This window comes from Scomber scombrus, chromosome 10 (assembly GCF_963691925.1).
Source record: "Scomber scombrus chromosome 10, fScoSco1.1, whole genome shotgun sequence".
Taxonomy (NCBI): domain Eukaryota; kingdom Metazoa; phylum Chordata; class Actinopteri; order Scombriformes; family Scombridae; genus Scomber; species Scomber scombrus.
In genome coordinates, this window is record NC_084979.1 from 5,565,585 (window position 1) to 5,585,319 (window position 19,735).

The window sequence follows — 19,735 nt, forward strand, 5'->3', positions numbered from 1 at the left end:
ATAGGGCGTCCGTGCCCTCGAACAAGTGCAAGGAAAGATCCTCTTTGTAAGCGCTCCACACAGCCGTTAAAGCTCCTTTCAGTATTTCTATCGTTGTTCAACCGGACACCGGCCTGACCAAGAGGATAAAAAGCTGCGTTCAACCATCATTTAACCAGGAGTCTGTATCACGAAACAAGTTCAACTAAGTCTGACTTTCTTTAAATTATCTAGCTTCAATAAGCCTGGATTACTGGTTAGCTCAGTTTACTCTGGATTTTTTTGATCCACCTATGAGCACGTCCACATAAAAGAGTTCCTGATTACAAGCCAATCAGAAACATGATTGGCTTGTGTCAAAGTATTATTTATTATTTGACACCGGGTGAGTACTTTGGTTTTAAATACATTTGGGATATTTGTTTATTATACATGAGTTAATGGAGGAGTAGAGTAATAAGCAAGGGGTAGGAATTTATAAGTGTGTACTTCTTCCCGCTCCTTTTTGAAAACGTATTCTTGTTTTGTTCATGTTCTTTATCTGTTTTTATAGAAAGAAAAGGAAAAGCAACCAACTACTAGATTTGAGGCTAAGGCTATAATAAGTATGACAATAGTTTACATTATCCATAACTGGATGATTTATTTGATACATGTTGGTCCTCTTTTGTCTCATTATGAACAAAATGACACACTTAATAAAATTAATGTAATGTAAGGCTGATTTAGCTACTTTCAGAGTAAAAGTACAGATACCAGTGCAAAAAAAGGCTGGAAGAAAATGAAATAAATCTCTGATATCATTGATCTGACTGAAACAAAGCAGTTAGTCTTTAGTGTGTTGTGTCAAACTCAGAATAAACACAATACTGTGGCACGCAGAGTGTTTCTATTGATCTATAAAAAGTTTCTCCTACTCTGTCACACTTGTCACTTAACTGTAAGCTCAGTCATTTTTGTCCATGTCAGTTTTTCCAGTGGGCGTACTGTCGACAGGCTTCAATGTGATCATTTGAACTGAATCTGCTCTGCAGCACGGTAGCATTCACAGCACAGGTTACCATGGCAGTCTACCTCGGTTTACAGTGAACCCACTTCATGATACAGGCCCCTGCTATATGTAGAAGATGGATTGTTGAGTTTTCTCCTGAAGCTTCCTCATCCTTGGAGGAGTTGTAACATTTTATGGCATGGCTTTGTCTGTACACAGTGTTTCATTTAGTCTATTTTTCATCCAACAATATTTAAATATATTTGAAAACTGAAACGATCTGGAATATTTTCAACCGACTGAAATCATAAAATTTGTGCTGCCGCCCAAAACTCAGAACAGCACAACAAACAGGTGCGTTCATGTACAGTAAATGCGTTTACACTATATGCTGCTTGCAACTGCTCGTGTGCTCTGAGTTTGGTTTCCTGTCTTTGTCCTAGTCTATCGGCGTGACAACATGACCTTGTTGATAAAGTTGACGATGGCTGAGGCGGGCTGTTCGGGGTCCAGCTCGGCAAACAGGTGGCAAACGTTCTCTGCCATGCTGCCCGGCTTCTTGGCTACGAACCCAAACACCCTGGGAGAGGCGGGAAAAGCAGATGTGAGGAAAAAGAAGGAGAGAACAAGACGGAGGTTAATGAGATCACACAAATAGTGAATTTGTCTCATCAGTAAGGCAATTCCATCACCCTCCTGTTGTCCTCGGGTCATTTTTGACCGCCATTAAAACATTTGAAATACTTTCAAAACAGTATCCTGACTAAACTTTGACATATACCAGTTTGTGATAACCAATCAACACATTTTCCTCTAATCTTAAATTTAGTTAAAGTAATTCATATTTTCTGCTTTTCTTTTAAACTCAAAAAATATTTATTATTTCATTTAAATGAGGCCTATTGAGCATAATTTCCTAAAATATGTGTGGTAATAAGTTGGAATGAAGTTGGTTAAAAGGTCTGATAACTTATATCTTATGCTTTATAAACAGTTAAACCAGACCGGATCAATTTTGACCCAGAAGGGAAAAAGTTGCATGGTCAACAGAAAGACAATAGCAAAGGTTAAGAGTTGACTACAATGATGAATTAGTATGATGTAACATGGGGTCATGTAAGATTTGATTTTCATTATTAAATCATGTTTTGCTGGAAGGATTTTGCCAAGGTTCACACACCATGCAGAGGCTTCTAACATCTCGAATGAACCATATGAAGCCTCTTTGAAATACACACATGCCTACACTTTCACTTCCTCTCATTCACCAAACACAGAGCACTTACTTAACAGTGGTGCGGTCTGAGTTAGTCCACCTAAAGCAGAGAGAGAGAGAGAAACAGAAACCAGACTCAGACATACACATGCAGGCTGAGCTGCAGAACAAAAGCTGATGCAGCTGCACGATTCAGCCGCAGCAGGCATGCTCACAAACATCCACACGCACTGACAAATGAGAGATCCAGATACATGCGAGGGCTCGTGGCAATGAATGAATGATTGCAGTTGTGTGTCTATGATTTCTGCTGATTTTAGGTTAGTTATAGTTCAGCTATGAAATCAAATAAGACACTTCTTTTTCTCTTTATCACCTACCTCCTGTCCTTAGGGTCGACGCTGCTGAAGGTTACGCTGTTCACTGGGTAATGTCTCCTGAAGAAAACTCTAGATACAGCACAAATAAAGCAACACATAGGAGACCATTGTTAATAATAACTAGAGGTTGCTAAATGGTAAATCAATCAATGACTGTAAGGAAGAATTAGAGTATTCATTTATGGGTGTGATGTCTCTTACCTGCGCTGGCTGTCGGTCAGTGTGATGCCCTGCGATGTCACCTTGAACTGAACCACGGTGGCGGAGGGGCGCGGGTTACGACCCAAGGTAGCATCTGTTGCCTTGGCGATGGCCTGGGGGCCGGTCAGAGACTCGGTTTCCACAGAGTTCAGGTAGAGGACGTTACAGGCTGAAGGAAGAGGGAACAAAAATTAGAAATGTGGCGAATGAGCATGAATAGTGTCGTCTTTTAAATAAATGAACTTATGTTAAAAGTGAAGTTTGCATGAAGTTATGTCTATTACAGTCATTAATTGCAGCTTTAAAAATATCTTTCCTGTTTCTGATATGATATTTGTGGTAATATTGGTTGAGGTGATAGTTTCTGGTTCCTGTGATAGATTGTCTTTATATAACAGGCTGCTCAAGTGGCCAACAGTATAAAAAAATAACAGCTACACCCGAGACTGTAGAGCCGTGGTCACCAACCCTGCTCCTGGAGAGCTAATGCCCTGCATGTTTAAGGTATCTCCCCACTCTAACACACCTTATTCTAATAATTAAGCAGGGTTAGAGACTACTGCTGTAGAGAGGATATATGTATAAGTATATACTGTACATAATAATGTGACTGGAGTAGAGAAAGAAGGTAGGATGATGAACTCACCTGCTCCTTGTTTTAGCAGGTCAGCAGCCGTGCTGATGTTGCTCACCGGTTGAACCTCCTGCACATCTCCTATCAGATCTGACAACATGGAGATCAGACTTAATTATTTCAGATAAAAGTGCTTAATACATTAGAAAATCGTCAAAGTGCATCTCCTGCAGCTTTGAGGTTTTCACTATAAGGCGTGTGTTTAAAGGAGCATCCAAAATGCATCTGAGGGTATTATTACATTAACTTATCCTGGCTGCCATGCAAAAAACTATGAATTTTAGGAGTACCAACCTTTTTCTGGGATCTTCAGAGCGCAGGGCAAAGAGATGGGTGTGATGGAGTGTTGGTAGACTAATGCAGACAGACTCCCTGTAGATACAGATGAACATGGATAGGATGAGTAAACCACAGTTTATTTCATTTGCCATAAGCAACATGATAAATAGTACTCTCTCCTTAAGTTGTCACATTAATACTAATGGATTTAGAAATGAATGATACATGAAAGTATCCTAAACTTACCAAAGTAAGGCTCATTTTGACATCCTTTGATTTTGACTCCACGAGGGCCTGTTTCTATTAGGAAGTGTCTGACCAGCTGTTCCAGAGGGTCGCTCACTGTAAAAACAGAGATTAACTGTTAACAAGCTGCAAACATCATCGTCAAACAAGGACATTCTGCTGATGGAGCTGAACAGTAGGAACGAAAAGATGACAATGAAATCTCATTGTCTAAATGATAGAAACAATCATTTGTACCTTTACTGCTGTGGTTGTTGACATTGGGAGGAGGTGTAGCCACCTTCAGTGCCAGGCCATAAGCCCCCTGGAAAGAGTTACTGTCCCTGATCAGGAAGGTTCCTGGATCTCTCTCCTTCAAAGCTGCGATTGCTACAGTCAAACAAAACCAATGTCCATGTTAGGAATGATTCATTTTATAAACTGTAATTCTAGAAAGAAAACCAGATTTGTCATTAGTTAGGGAAAAAAACATCTTTCAGATCTACCTTGCTCTCTGGAGATTCCCGGCTTGTACCAGAACTTTGAACTGTCCTGGACAAACTTCACACTGACCCTATTTCCATTTTCAGCCTCCACTGATGACACTACATCATTTTGGCCTGCAGGGGGTGCAATTTCACCCACTGTAGGGGAGAATGTGACATGGTGCTGATGCTGGGTGGTGCTGGCAGTGGAGGTAGAAGGAGCATGGCCTCCTGCTGGCCTCAGAGTCCCCACCCCATTGTTGGGTGAACCTGGCTGGGCAGGCGGGTGACGCTTCTCTGGCAAAGGCGGCTGTGGATGAGGAAGGGGTATTGAGATAGTGGAGTAGTTGGAGAAGGAGGATGGGTGGAGCTGTGGGTTGTGAGAGGAGTAGCACTGCCTCTTGTTAGTGTCCAGAGGAGCGGTGTGTCCCTCCATGCCTGGGTAGTGGTGATGCGGGGGTCCGTGCTGCTGGATGTGGTTCGGATGGTGTTGGTCAGAACCACCCAACATCAACCTCCTGCCCAAGGTGGCAAACCCAGGAACAGGGCTATCAGAGATGGGGGAGCCCTCCATGCTGCTGGATGCAGGCTGAGGGGGGGACGGTGAAGCCGGGGCGGGGGATGCAGGGGCGGCTGTGGAGTTGGGTGTGGGTTTTGGGGATTCTGGGAGAGACTGCCTGGTTGCAGACGGTCCATTGACCTGCACCGGGGTCGGTCCTACAGAGTCGGCAACCTGGCTCTGAGGCTGTGATGCCGCCTGCGTCACGGTGGAAGGCAGAGCAGCGGCCTCTGAAGGATGGGGGGTCTGCAGAGTGAGAGGGCACGGTTTGGGGTGCAAATCTGGTGCAGCTGAAGCATGGACGGGGGACGAAGGGGCCTGGCAGTGTCCCTGCTTTGATATGGCTGGTGTCACAGAGTCAAAAGAAGAATTGTTCTGCGTTGACAAAGGTGAGGGTTTATCTGAGCAGTGCTGCTGTTGGGGCGTGGAGGGGGACGGGTCTGTTGGTGCAGGGCAGTGGTTGTGGGGTTCTGTTTGAATAGGTGTGGTTGTGTGTGCTTGTGTATCTTTGGCGGGTTGTGGCAGGGATGACGGGTCTGTGGTGCTTCTTTGGCTTTCCTGGACGATAACATCACCACGGTAATGTCCATCATGGGGCTGGGGCGCATCGTAGTCATTGCTGATGATGTCCGTGGTCCGGATCTCATACTCTCTTCCTCCTGGACTAGGACTTAAACAGACAGACATGAATATTACTGTCAAAAACCTCCTTGTGATTTAGTGCTACAATTTCTACCTCCTGAATCTCTAGTCATCGAGTGACCACAAACGCCTAGTCTGTATTATTACCCTGGCTTGGATGTTGGATGATGATAACTTATACAGACTTCAACTGAAACCTTCCAGCTCACACTACTCTTTAACTTAGTAAAAGAGTAAAAGCGGAATACCTTTCCTGTGTGCGCAGAGGACTGCTGGTGTGGACAGGAGTGGATGGTCCAGACATGTCAGAAGGTGTGGAGCATGGGCCTTGGCCCTCTCTGTGGATCCTCTTGAAGGAACCATGGGTAATGTGATCCCTCCACCCCATACTTTCACCAGAGCTACGAAGGCCATCTGAGAATAGAAGGGAACAATGCACAACTTTATCAAAAAGTAACCTTGGTTAATTTGATATCATTTAGATTCCTGTGTAAAAACCCAAGAAAAGGCAACTGTGAGTAATGTGAGTAATGAGTACGGCATCCATCTAGTTAAGCAGTAATGTTTGCCTGCATGCTGTTGTTGATTATGGATAATTCATCTCCTCCCAATTCTCATTGGGGAAAGAAAACACATTTCTGAGTGACTCTGTTTTGAAATGACTCACCAGTGTGTGAGTCAGAGCTGTATGACTGCTGAGAGTCAGGGTGGTGATGGTGATGGTTGTGGTTGTGCTCGGCTTGTCCGTTGCTATGACTGCAGGGCCCTGTCATGGAGGAAGCGGGAGGCAGTGGGGATGTGGACTCAGACTGGTAGCCTGAGGCATAGCCCCTGCTTTCAGACGGCGAGGGCTGGTAAGGCGAGCAGGGGTACACCTGGCGGGGAGTTTGGTAACCGCTGCTGCTGCTGCTGTACTTTAGGTCCAGGTGGGAATGAGCGTGGGACCTCGATGCCTCTGGATAAGCTGGGTGACCTGATGGCAAGGGGTCGAAGGTGAACGCTGGGAGATCGTGACCCTGTGGGCCGTAGGAGGCTACGGTGGCCCTCCTGTGCCAATACTCAGCCTCTCTGTCCCTCTCCCACTGCAGCTCAGCCTCCCTGTCTCGCTCCCAGTGGAGGGACAACTCTCTGCCTCGCCTCAGTCCAGCATCCCTCTCCCAGTGAAGGTCTGACCCTCCTCTTGGTAACTCTGGCTCCCTGGCTCTCCTAAGCCCCACTTCTCTCTGCTGAAGCTCCGCCTCTCTGTCCCAATGGAAGCTGTCGCCTCGGTCCAGCCTCAGGGTGTGATAGGCTGCTGTGTCCTCCCTCCTGATGCTGCAGTCCCTGCAAAGACAGCCAGCAGGTGGCAGACCATCCATTAACATTATGTCATGGTATGTCGGGCTGGTGGACGGTTTGGGGTGGTGCGGGTGGGGATGGTGGTGGCTGTGAGGTGGAGGAGGGTGGTGGTAGGGACCGTAGTCGTCCTCTCGACAGCAGAGGCGACCCGATGCAGACAGGGGGTGGTGGTGGGGGTGGTTGTGAGGGTGAGGGGTGAGGTCTGGTGTTGGGTAAGGGCAGAGATGGCGAGATGACGAAGCCTCTGAGCAGGAGCGGTGCAGGTGGTGTGGCGGGCCACTCTGGCGATCCCACACCAGATCTGGAGGTGGAAGGGATTGGTGGGGGTGAGGGTGGGGGCTGTAGTGCTGGCACAGATCCATGTGTGACGGTGGAGCAGCTGAGTTGGGGCTGGCAGAAGGGGTCGCCCCGTGGTGCCCGTTGGTGCCGGGTGCCCGATCGAGGCAGTAACCATTAGGCATGAGGAGGGTGCGGTCACAGCCGGGCTCGGCGCAGCGCTGGGACCGGTAACCATCCCGGCAGGAACATGACCGACTCAGCCTCAGCGTCCCAGTTCGCTCTGAGGGCAAAGAATCACCATCATCCAAGATGGCGGTCTCCCGCTCTCCGTCCCGGTTTCCCTCTATGCCTCCGAGAAGGCGCTCAAGATCCTCTCGTTCCTGTCTGGTCGGAGGTGGCGGACGAATGGGCTCCTCCTGGCGGTCAGGATGCTGTGATGATTGGTTCAAAAGGCTAGAATGGGCTGAGAGGGCGGAGTCAGAACGTTGAGAGTTGAGATGATCAGGCCGATCTTCTGCAAGGCCTCCACCTTGGCTGCTGCCATTGGTTGAGGTAAGAGAACCTGAGCTGGGACCCTTGCGCTTCTTTATTTGAGCGTAGAGACTGCCATCTAGAGGGCCTTTGGTGTGGGCAATATCTGAGACAAAAGGACAAAGATAATAATGAAGAATGAACAGTCACTGCAATGCTGTTGTATTTTTAGGATTTGTATCCCATTTTTATTTATTTTATTCTACACTTAATTTGATCTTCATAGCTTTGTCTGTATTTTCATTTGATTTTATTTCTCAGTCCCTGTAAACCACTTTGGTCATCTTTTGTTCTTCTAAAATTGTTGTATAAATAAATAAAGTTACTTGACTTAGTTTTCCTTTCAGTACAACCTCAAACTGAGCTAAGATGGGATATAAAGACAACAGCTGGTGTGTTACCCTCAAGGCTGTCCTGGTATCGCTGGTTGAAGTTCTCATAGGAATCCCAGCGAACCACTGGGTCAGCAGTGTTGTAGTCTACCGTGACGGCTGGGTCGTTCTTCTGGTACTCGCGGCCTGAGGAAAGAAAAACACACATTAGATTTCCATTCATTTGCATTTGTTTCCTTCCTTAACCCAAAGCATTTAGATTCCAGTTCAGCATTTACATCAATTTGTCTTCTATCCCTTTAGCAAAGATAAACTGAACTTTTTAAGTAGAACAGACATGAAGAGGACTTTGAAGTGATGAACCAACCTTTGATCTTCTCAGGTCCGGAGGAAAAGACAAACTCTACTGTAGCATCAGATGGAAAACGCTCATCTGGAGAGAAGAAAAGCAAAAAATGCTCAACAAAACATAGAGGGAATGGTACATTAACATATTTAAATGCTCAAAGTTAATAGTAAATCGCTCTCTTTTTCTCTTGTGTTTCGGCCACAGGAACTTTCACAAGGAACTAAAAACCTTTTGAGGAACTCAGTCCCTCCACCTGTGTTTCCACTGGAGAGATAAACTGAGTTCCAGGGAGATTGGTAGTACTTTCCAAAAGCAGAGGAACTTTGGGTATGGGGTTTTCAGGGCTTCTTCAACTTGCATAGCTTAAACAAGGCAGTGCTTTCGTATCAATCTGGGGGACATTTCTCTTTGTTTGTTAATGTTAAAAGTAAGGCATTGTCTTGTACTGTCGTGTACAGTACTTGAAAAAAAAAAAAAGCGAAAGAAAAAAAAACAGATAGCTAGATCATGAGGGAGAGAGAGAGAGAGCATTATTTTCTGATTGATTTATAGCAGTTACATTCTAAGCAGAAATAAAACTGTCAAACACTCAACAGATGTTATACTGCAAAGACAGATGAGGTTCTGATTCATTTTCCTTCTCTACATTTCTCGTTTTCATTCATTCATTACATCCAACTCAGTAAATACAGAGAACAACAGGACAACATGTGTTCATCCTCCATCTCTAAATGCTGCCATCTTTTTTTAAATTTCTCATGGGTCTAATTTGCATGATCTACCCGGTTCCTCAGATGGTGATGGACACGCAAACAGGACTCCACAACAGGGACTTTAAAGATCCAAGTTAAGTCTCTGAGATTAGTTCCTCTGGGTCCAAAATACCTGGAACTTATGGTGGAAATGGAGTTTTATATATTATTCTCCAAATGTAAATGTCATATCCTTATGAGAGCCAGATTTATGAAAGCGTGCCGGTGCTTCTGCGATGCAGGGAACCCCCAGAAAGGAATCAAACATAATTTCTGCTCCAATCTATCAAACATACTAATATCTTCCACAGATGTGTGTGACTTACATATGTACATTTGTAATGCTGCATTTAGTGTATCGGAGTGAATATCACATTTTTACAGGTGTGCGTCTCGGCTGCATGTATTCTGTCATTTTACAGAAAATGAAACCAAGGAGGAAATGAGGTAATGAGCATGATTATTATGGATTTAAGCAGTAGACACCAGCGCTCTCTTTCTTTACCCTCACAGGCACAGTTACAGAAACCCTCTCCCTCTCTACAGTGCAGCTCTTTCTCACTACACTGGCCTCCAGAGAGCTGTTATTATTTCCAGAATGGGGATTAAGCTACTACTGTTTAGGGATTTGTTCAACCACGGTATTATGAGGCCAGACCACTGTGAGTACATTTCCACAATGTAAGTCTATTACTTGTGTGTGTGTGAGTGGTGATTATCCTACCAGTATAAACAAATTGTGCCTAAATGACAATTTAAGACTCTCAGAGGAAGGAAAATGAGGCAAAATCCACGCTGGTCTTCAGGGAGCTGTGTAATTTGTTCTTGTACATTTAACATGAAACTATGTAACTTTTAAAACAACTACTAAAAAATAAAAAGCTTCCTCGCTCAAGTCTACACACTGAGGGATTTCACAGTTAAAGACTTACTTTCGTGTGGTATGACCCGTTAGCCTACAGTGGCTAACGTCAGCTAGCTGGATAGATATTTCTGTATTTAACTGACATTACTGGGTCAGATTGGTGACTTCAAGACTCCATTTAACTTGTGCTACTGTTACACTCTGTTTAAGGATTTACCATAATTATTACTTCAGTAAAAGTTACATAGCCACACTTTAAACATGCAGTAACTGATTTTTCAGATCGGACACAAACAAAATGCCTTAAAATTAGATTCTTGACCGCCATTACAGCTGTTCTAAGGCCTTATCTCAGATCTTATTTTAATTGATTGCAAATGTTTTTAACTTCATCATAATCTTTACTTGTATTTATTCATCATTTTATTTTCTTCTATTTGCCTGCCTAATATTGTTTTGCATTGTTGTTTAAAGACACTATAAAGTGCAATGGGAAACTGTTAATTTGGGTGATAATTAAAAATATGAATTATCGCTAATTTTAAAAGATGCAGATTCAATTGTAGTCATTGTCGGTGGCCCATGCTACACAGAATACCTGCTCTATTCCAGAGGATGTTTCTATCTAATATAAGTACAGGGTTAAAAGGGGTGACTTGCTTTGTCTTGCTCAAAACGTTGCCCTCTCACCTACAAATCAACCACTTCACAGCCTGTGATTTCTAACTTGTGACCTGCCGCTTCCTTTTTCTACCACCTACATAAACGTACCAATACAAGCTTCGTCCAGTTCCCCTTTGCCAAACCAGAGCTGGGATCCGTGGATGGTGCAGGTGTGGAACTGCAGCCTGAACACCGTGTCTCTGTCAGCGGTCTGGGCTCGCCTGTGGTAGCATTTGACCTGCAGAGGGCGGCAGAGAGAGGCAGAAGCACATATCTAACTACATGCAGCATAATGTGGGGTTGCGACTGTAAATGTAAGGCTTTGTGTTCCAGCACCTTAACTGCACAAAAGCAGACAAATTATGATTATGAGATGTGTGGTGACAGAGTGACAAACTCTTAGTCAGACTTAAATTTATATTTTAGGAATGAGCTATAAATTTCAGGTTATTATTATTTTATTTTTTTTATAAAAAATAAAAAGGACTATCAGCTTTTCATTATTGTTCTTTTTTGGCATTGAAACATTTACAAAAAACTGCAAAGTGTTTCTGCATTAGAACACTCACAATTACAACCCCACCCATATCTGGGCTCCTCTGTCATTTCCTTCCCATGTGAACTCACCATGATGTCACCCTTCAGCAGCAGAGCTGGTTCGATGTTCACACACAGTCGCCTTCCTCCAGTGCCTTGAAGGTCACTGTAGACAACACAAAGAACACAAACAAGCTTGTTAGATAACTACAAAAACACACATGGGACACGAGCTGACAGACTTTGTAACCAAACAGGGACAAACTGACACACAAAGTTTGATTCGTTTGTTTGTACGTTGCCGCGGACAACTAATCTTAACATAATCGCGACCGTGTTTGTATAATTACGATAATCTGTTTAAACGAGTGATTTAAGCATTATTTTGATTGAAAAACCTGAATTGAAGTTGCTGGGTCACGGATTTTGGCGTCCCATTAATTAAATTGGAAATGTTAGAAATATGCAAGGTTGAAACAAGATAAGAGCTAAAAGCTTGATAGAAGATGATGATGTCCTTTGTTTAATTTTCCCCCCTCCCATCTTTTTAATTACATTTTGACGATGTTGTAACCTCAGCTCGAGAAAGAAAACAGTCCCGAGCCAACAAATACACTCCGGCTTATCTGTGCGTCTTATCATATGGCCGTGTGACAGCGAGATAGAGACTCACTATATGCCTGAAGTGTAGACCAACTGCATGGACTGGTAGATCTTCAGGAAGGGGTAGTAACCTGAGGAAAGAGACGCAGAGATTTAGACATAGCGAGCATTATCAACACGAATACAGAGGAATGTGCTGACTGCCACCCCCTCCTTCTGGACATGATCATTAGATTAAAGATAAACAAATGAGTGTGTGTGAGTGTGTGTGTGTGTGTGTGTGTGTGTGTGTGTGTGTGTGTGTGTGTGTGTGTGTGTGGGTGTGTGTGGGTGGAGGGTGAATGTGACCGTCTGTGAGATTTGCAGTGGGTAAGATTGCTGTGATTCAGGAGGGAAGCATGTTAGAGCATCATGCCAACACAAACATCACATCACACATACAGCAGAGCAGAATATGGAAGCAGACTCTGGCCCAGACTTGTGTTTCCATTGAATTTCCCTTCCACTGAAGATGCAAGAGAGACAAACTAACCAATCATGTTTTAAGAGAATGTTTTTTGCTGCCTTATACTTTGCTCTTACATATTTTGTGACGTAGTGCCCAATAACATCATATATTAATACTAAAACTCATAACAGACGCCTTTCCATGTTTCCCCTTAAAATGAACTGTCTGACAAACATCTGCAAATGTGTTATTCATACTGTGTATACCAATCCTAACATCAGTTTGTAGGTGGATTTACAACGCTGTGCAATCGCTTTATTTTCTTTATTCTTTGTCTGTATTTATAAATATTTAGTTTGTGAATTCATTACTCAATAATCCAGGATGTGATGAGAATGTCTCATAGTTTGTAGAAATCATTTAGGATCTTAAATGTTTTAGCTAAAGTGGAAGTTCTGTAAATATAAAGTTGGATTTTCAGCATCACATGGCATGGAAGGAAAAGATTCTGATGGTTGATTAAAATATGTGAAGAAGAGATTCTCCCAAATAAAAGAGGAATATATTACACATCCAATATTGTTTTTTCCACGAGATGTTGATGCAGAAACAAAAGAAATCTAAAACTTGGGACTGATGTCAAACTTACGTTGGTTCTGTTATTCCTCTCAGTATTAAACTGCAGTGTCCAATAACTGACAGATTTCCAATGAAAACGTCTGTCTGATAAAAGACTTGAGCAAAGGCAGTTCTGGTGTATCATTCTAAGATTAATGGACCCCATGCAAGAACATCTTTGTATTCTTATCCTAAAACTCAGACTTTTCTCTGGAACGTTTCCAAGTCTGATTAAACAAACTGTCTAAACTGCCTCGCACTTGTCGTAAATCGCTCGTTTCAGTCTGCTAAATGCCACCTGTTCATGTGATGTGATCGTTAACATAATCCACGCCTAACTAAAATTGCCATATAAGGCTCCATGTTCCGCTCTGCTTGTGGGTGTGTTTCATTCACAAAAAAAGTTCAGAAACAGTAAAAACAAAAACAAAAAATAGAGTAGAAGTCTTGCTTTCGCTAATCAGTTGTAGGAAACCCAAAACAGTTAGACACTAGTAATAACAGTGTGTCGTCAGAGCAGCTCAGCACTGTGATAGGAATAAAAAAAACATCTTTCTAAAGCAGAGCGATCCATGACGGGAGGCACTCATGTGACAGTAACAGAGATATTAATTCACATTCAGTTATTCATTTACATTAGGGCATTATTATTCATTATAAGTCAGACAAGTGTTTCTCCACAGTGAAGACAGAGATGATCTATCTATGTCACGTATGACCGACCTGGAATGATCTTAAATTTTGTTTGTAACTAGGAGTAAATTCCAAGAATGAGACACTGATGAATGCCACAAATTGGGAATTGGGATGTAACCATGGAGATGCATACATTAGCGACAGGAAGATAAATGTGATTTGCTTTGAACAACAAACACACACACACACACACACCTCCTTCACCCTGGAAGTTGGGGAGTGACGGGATGAGAACTTGGTGGAGGAAAAGCGGGCTGCTGTTCATCTTGATCGCCCCAGACAGAAGGCCTCCAAAGTAATAGATATACCTTAAAAGAGAGAGAGAGAAAGTGAAAAGAGGGAACAAAAGAGGGAAAGATGCTGATGATATAAAATGAGTGTGATAAAAATGGGGAATAACAATAACAGATGGAGACTGAGATCAAGTACAAACATCTTTAAAAGAGAGAGGAAAAATGCAAACAGCCCTGGAGCAGACGATGCTGCTGCCAGATAGCCAGCAATGCTGGTTTCTTCAAAAAGGATGAGAGGGACGTATAAAGAAAACAAAAAACTATCTTGTTTACTTAAAATATCTCACTGTTAGGTGATGAAATATTTCATGCGTATGTCAAAGCTAAAGTTAATTTAAGACAGTCCTTGACTCTTTTTCTTTACACTAGTTTTCTGGGTAACTGTAAGTGAGTCTAGAATTTCCAAAAGTATATTTATGTTTAAAAGAAACCAAAGGACTTGTTCTTCATTTTGGGGGAAGAGCAAACTTGATATCTTGCCATGAGTTAGATGAGAAGATTGACACCACACATGCTTGTACACTAGATATGAAGCTAGTTTATAACATAGCTTAGTATAAAAAGTGGACGAAGGGAGAAACAGCTGGCTTGGCTCTTTTTTTTTAAATTTTAAACTGCCTATCAGCAGCACCAAATTTGACTGATTAACACATTATCTCTCATTTGTTTAATCTGCACACAAACACAAGTGTGAAAAAAATCAAGTTGTGGTTTTACAGGGAGTTACATTCTTGGCTGGGTCAATGATTTCCTGCTGAGTCATTGTGAGGATGGAGTGGAGATTTGTAATTGTTTGTGTAAGGACATAACAACCAAGATATAATGTGTTAATTAATCAAATTTAAATCACATTAATTTGCTAAGTCAAGTGGTTTTTGTAACATTTTTGCAAACAAATGTCCTAAAATGTTGAACTATTTATTTAACTGCTATCTAAGGTCTAATGTGTTGTCAACTGGACTTTTTTTTGCAATGAATAAAAAGATGGTTACATGCAGTTAAACTAGCCTACTTTTTCTTTATTGACAAAATGTGTTGTGATTGTTTTAAATGATTTCATTGCTTATATTTGGGATGGTAACTCTTTGTTTTCTGATATTTCACTTTATCATCCTAAATTTATCGTTACTTTAATCATTTTCTTTGCACTCAAGGAGCAGCGTCTTTGCATTTATTTGGACTGTTCCATCGCCCTTTTTTTTCATGGCAGACATCTTGAGAAATAGGAATTGTGGCTATATCGGATATTCCATCCAAATGCTACAGTGAGCCCAATACACAGGACAATGAGACTGAAGCAGCTGAATGGAATTCAGCCAATTTATTATTTACACCTGTGCTTTTCCTGCTTTGACATGACAACATTTCTGACCTTAAGTTAAAGATTAATCAAATCCAGCAGTTGTGCAGATGTATTGCTTGAAGCCAAAAGCTGTTTTCTCTTTCTTTTCCCTTTAACAGGATGCAGGAAGGATGCATTTATGTGGGATACCCTCACCCACTTCCTCATCCCTTTACCCCCTCCCAGTTACCCCTCAGATCATCCCGTGGCCTCTACCTGTTTTGGGACGGCTGGAGGGAAGAGGACACCTTATCTTCACAGAACTTCCTCATGGCGAGAGTACTGAGAGCCTGGTCCGCCCTGCACATAAATGCATGCAAACACACAGAGGCACACATTACTTTCAGCCAACAATTCCCATCATGGGACTTGCACCAGACTCTAGATGCCAGAAAGTACATGGAGAGGATACAGCTGGCACTGGCCACAGGATAGACCAGTTTCCACTGTTCCTTTGCAAAAAATCCACAGGGCTTAATTTATCAAATGACTTATCAACAAAGTCTGAATGGAAATCATTGTGCTGCATATACTTGAAGTAACGCACATCAGCCACTTGATATACCGCAGTAATAATTTTGTAGTCATATTTGGCATGGGCATTGAAGTATTGGAATTTAAATCAAATATGTTTCTGCACGTCGGTTCATTAACCTTTAATATTTTCCATGTGCAGAAATTCTGATGAACAAGAAACTGTCAAATTGTGGCTTTGGATGCTTCATGCACACACATACACACACACACACTCACCCTGCAGAGATCTTGCTGTAGTGCATGTAGGCTGCAATGATCACGCCTGTTTTACCTTTGTTGCCCTGTAGGATTGAGACACAACAACAGTAAAAGTGGTGTAAACTCATGAAGTCGTTACATGCTGATTTCATCCCCTCTGTGGTTTGGTACGGAGACAGCTGATTTATACAGTTTTAAAGTTTTGGCTGCAGGGTGGATTTTTGGATAGAGACAGAAAGCAAGAGAGACAGAGAGATGGAGATGAGGCAGGGACAGAGAGGGATGTGGACAAGCAGATTGAGTTCAAATTAAAAAGCTCCCTGGGGTTTTTTTTTTTTTTCACACCAGGCGCTCCGTACTTCCTGACACATTCCAAAGACATTCCAGCTTCCAATTCCTAGTGTGACCCCTCCAGATACCAGTAAGCAGGCTGAAATCTGCACACGTTGAGCACAAATTACAGCTTGTTTTGCAGCGTGTGTCCCTCAATGGAAGATTCTTTATTGACATAAACTTGTTTATTCCCGTCCCTGGCGTGATCCACAGCTGGGAAAGAATTGCCTGTAGCTGGAATGTTCTGGAAACTCAGTGGACCACAGAAGTAGTCTGGTTTTAGTATTTAAATTCTCCTGACCAAAACCAATAAATAAAACATCCAGACAAGCCGTGGGAGCTCGGTCGCCCTCAATGTTAGCTGGTCAGTGTCTGGTATCTGCGGAAAAGTTAACGTTGCCACAGATTTCCTGAAAAGTTGACATAAATGAATCACTAAATGATGCGTTACGGTGAGGAATTTAAACACTAGCTTGACAGAATTTCATATAGATTGTACATTTCATTTCCTGGCAAACATGGAAAACACTTATTGAATTATATGGTGCACTCTGTAATTTTGGTTTCATTCAAGTTATGTTTGCAATAAGTGGGTCAATTTATTGCATTTTAAATAGCAGGCAATGTGCCTTAATCTCTCCATTAGCATCAGATGAAGTGGTCATCTGAAACACTTCACAGCTAAGTGGAAGAATTGTAATAAAAGCACACAGCTAATCACAAGTACCACCACTTTCTAATAAACCACCTGTTAAGAAGCTTTTCTAATTAGGAAGGAAAGTGTTTATCATTTCTAATTAGTAATATTGTGGCAACCAACTACATGAAGGTTAATCAATAAATGCGTATAAATGCTCCCTTAGAGCAAAAGGATTATCAGTGGTAATATTATAGAGTAGCAGGTCTGTTTCAAGAGTGATGACATAAGTCACATTTTTAAAATGCTTGCAATATTCTCTAAAAACTAAATTATAATATTACATCCTCCTTTATGCACTTGCTTTTTTCATATAACCTTTACTTGAACTAGTTGTTATGTAAGCTACTTAATATGTTAAATTGTCTTTTTTACTGTTGTTTATTTGTGTTCATTAAAAACTAGAAAATTAATAGTATTCATAATTCAGAATATGTTGCTATAAAAATGTTCTCATTATTGTATTGTGATACATCTGCTTGTTTCAGAGCCTGGGAAACAGACGGGGGTCCGTCTGAAAAACCCCAGGCGGCCCCCCGAACTCTGACCTTGCAGTGCAGGACCACCACGTGCTGGGGGTCAGAGGTCAGCCACGTCTCCATGGCTTTACATATGGCACAGATCTTATCCAGCGGTGGGGCGTGGAGGTCGGGCCAGCCAAAGTCATGAACCTGGAGGTGGATGGAGACGGAGGAGAGAGGATCATGTGATTTGAGGAGATTTAATTAAAGGCCGCAAATAGAATTTTCAGCACAGAGTTACGAGAGTTACGAGAAGAAGAAGTTCTACCTTTGGATTTAGTCGGGTGATGTCGTGGCGCCTTTCTGACAGATTCAGGAGCTGGAATAGAAAGGATGTTTTGTATAACTGCATCACATCCAACCACACAATGTATCCAACCAGTTACCATTTTACTTATTTTATTATGGGTGTGACAAAAAACAAAACAAACAGACTGCTTATTTGCTGGTTTATAACTGTATTTTGTGGCTTTTGCTGTCTATTGTGCAACAAACATCTGCAGCTGAATTCAACCGAATAAGGTAAGGATGAGGCAAGATCACCACTGCACGAAATACCACAAACTATGTGACTGCTTGTGAAAGCTACTGTAACTGTACTGCTCTACTGTCTCTGTTCCCTCACCAGAAATTTGTCTTGATGTTTTGACTTGAGCATGGCCGCCACTTCCTTCAGGTTAAGCCGGTACCGCTGTTCTTCTAGCTTTGGGGGGAAGAAGACAGAGATGATCCTCTCTGTGATGTAGGTGAGGTCGAAGTCGTAGTGGCGCTCCATCACTCGCTCCATCACACGGTCCACGCTGAAGCTTCTGGATGAACGGGTCATGCAGAAAAGACAGAGAGAGAGCGAGAGAGAGAGGAGAGAGAGAGAGAGAGAGAGAGAGAGAGAGAGAGAGAGAGAGAGAGAGGGTGGACATGGGTCATGAGCGTTACTACAGGTCATTTGCATCAGCTCAACACGAACGCGCTCCTTCATGCAGGTCAATGAAACCTCTGGCTAGATGGGTAAAGAGAAAGAGAGAGGAAGGGAAAAAAGGGAGAAAAGAGAGAAACTGGATACTGAGTGTGACATGTGGGTCAGATCAAAAGCCAGCTTGCTCCATCACATGGTTGACAGTAAACCTTCCGGAAAGAATGAGGGAGAGATGGCGATTAGTCTGAGGAACAAGTGAAAGAAGGCAGAAACAAAGAGGACACTGATTAGAATTTAGAGCAGTGCTGATGTGGAAACCCGCAGACATTATTTGCATTAAGGGATTTCTACAGAAAAACAGCTTCAATAATGTAACACTGGGTTTATGTTAGCGTCACCTTAATTAAACCTACTTCAAGTCGTGGGTAAGCTTCTTCAGAGAGCAACTTGAGTAAAAAGCCAGAAAATAGCAGTGCCATAACACAGACAACTAATTTGATCCATGACTTCACTGTGCAGCGTATCACTCCGCTCAATCTAAACTAATACAGACAAGACAGACAATACAGACAAACTACATAGTGGGAAGTAGTTCCAAATGTACATAACAATATAAAGAGTATATTTATCAAATCATAAAATCATAAAACATGCAGCCAATACCAAAATAAGATTCTTCTTATCTTCATCATCATTTGATCTTCTCATCTTACAATAACATGTTTCATTGTAACAGAATGAATGAGTTGACTTTTACCTCGGCAGGGTGTTCCTCTGTTTGGTGTAGGTCAGAGACTTGGTGGACCCCTGTGGAAAAGCAAAATGTAAAAATACAATTAGTAATAAATTATTATCACATGTAATAATCGATCGATTATCACATATTTTGTCTATTAGTGCTTTGGCCTAATCATGGTGATATCAGTAAACACCAACATCACGTCAGAGTGAAATTAAGGTCAGAGCATCTTTAGCCTCCACCCTCACCTGCTTTAATCAGGAGGAGGAGGATGAAGGAAACATGAATAAATAAGACCTCAACCAGGCTATTTTCAATATGTAAACAAAGACCTGTAATATCACTCTGCTAGCTACTACTGCTCACTAGCTAACGGCAAATTGTGGGCTCACAGTGTCAGCTAGAATTCAAGATGAATCGTCAAAATACATACATACATGAACATTTGAAAGGAAGAGAGAAGAAAGGTGTTGTGCCATCTAAATGCTCATAAATTATTGAGTAAAGTGACTATTTAACACATTAGTTTCTAATTTTTTCTCTCATTTATACCCTTTTTG

At 42.2% G+C, this 19,735-nt stretch overlaps 1 protein-coding gene across 6 annotated transcripts in view; it reads right to left on the reverse strand.

Annotated features, from left to right (window-relative positions):
* Positions 1-79: 79 nt before the first annotated feature.
* tns2a (tensin 2a) overlaps positions 80-19,735 on the reverse strand; it is a 52,310-nt gene continuing 32,654 nt past the window's right edge. For 3 of the 6 annotated variants that reach the window (XM_062427939.1, XM_062427938.1, XM_062427943.1), the window contains exons 6-28: positions 19,194-19,243; positions 18,149-18,332; positions 17,792-17,842; positions 17,551-17,673; positions 15,991-16,055; positions 15,454-15,537; positions 13,798-13,910; positions 11,911-11,971; positions 11,328-11,403; positions 10,809-10,938; positions 8,439-8,504; positions 8,141-8,257; positions 6,259-7,845; positions 5,840-6,005; positions 4,412-5,619; positions 4,164-4,295; positions 3,927-4,022; positions 3,696-3,773; positions 3,414-3,491; positions 2,768-2,936; positions 2,567-2,635; positions 2,257-2,286; positions 80-1,550 (exon numbers count right to left, since the gene is read on the reverse strand). In XM_062427939.1, coding sequence (XP_062283923.1) covers positions 1,415-1,550; positions 2,257-2,286; positions 2,567-2,635; positions 2,768-2,936; positions 3,414-3,491; positions 3,696-3,773; positions 3,927-4,022; positions 4,164-4,295; positions 4,412-5,619; positions 5,840-6,005; positions 6,259-7,845; positions 8,141-8,257; positions 8,439-8,504; positions 10,809-10,938; positions 11,328-11,403; positions 11,911-11,971; positions 13,798-13,910; positions 15,454-15,537; positions 15,991-16,055; positions 17,551-17,673; positions 17,792-17,842; positions 18,149-18,332; positions 19,194-19,243 — 4,869 coding nt within the window. In that variant the 3' untranslated portion in view covers positions 80-1,414. The remainder of the gene's footprint in view (positions 1,551-2,256; positions 2,287-2,566; positions 2,636-2,767; positions 2,937-3,413; positions 3,492-3,695; positions 3,774-3,926; positions 4,023-4,163; positions 4,296-4,411; positions 5,620-5,839; positions 6,006-6,258; positions 7,846-8,140; positions 8,258-8,438; positions 8,505-10,808; positions 10,939-11,327; positions 11,404-11,910; positions 11,972-13,797; positions 13,911-15,453; positions 15,538-15,990; positions 16,056-17,550; positions 17,674-17,791; positions 17,843-18,148; positions 18,333-19,193; positions 19,244-19,735) is intronic. The other 3 variants (XM_062427941.1, XM_062427940.1, XM_062427942.1) reach the window with 2 other exon arrangements.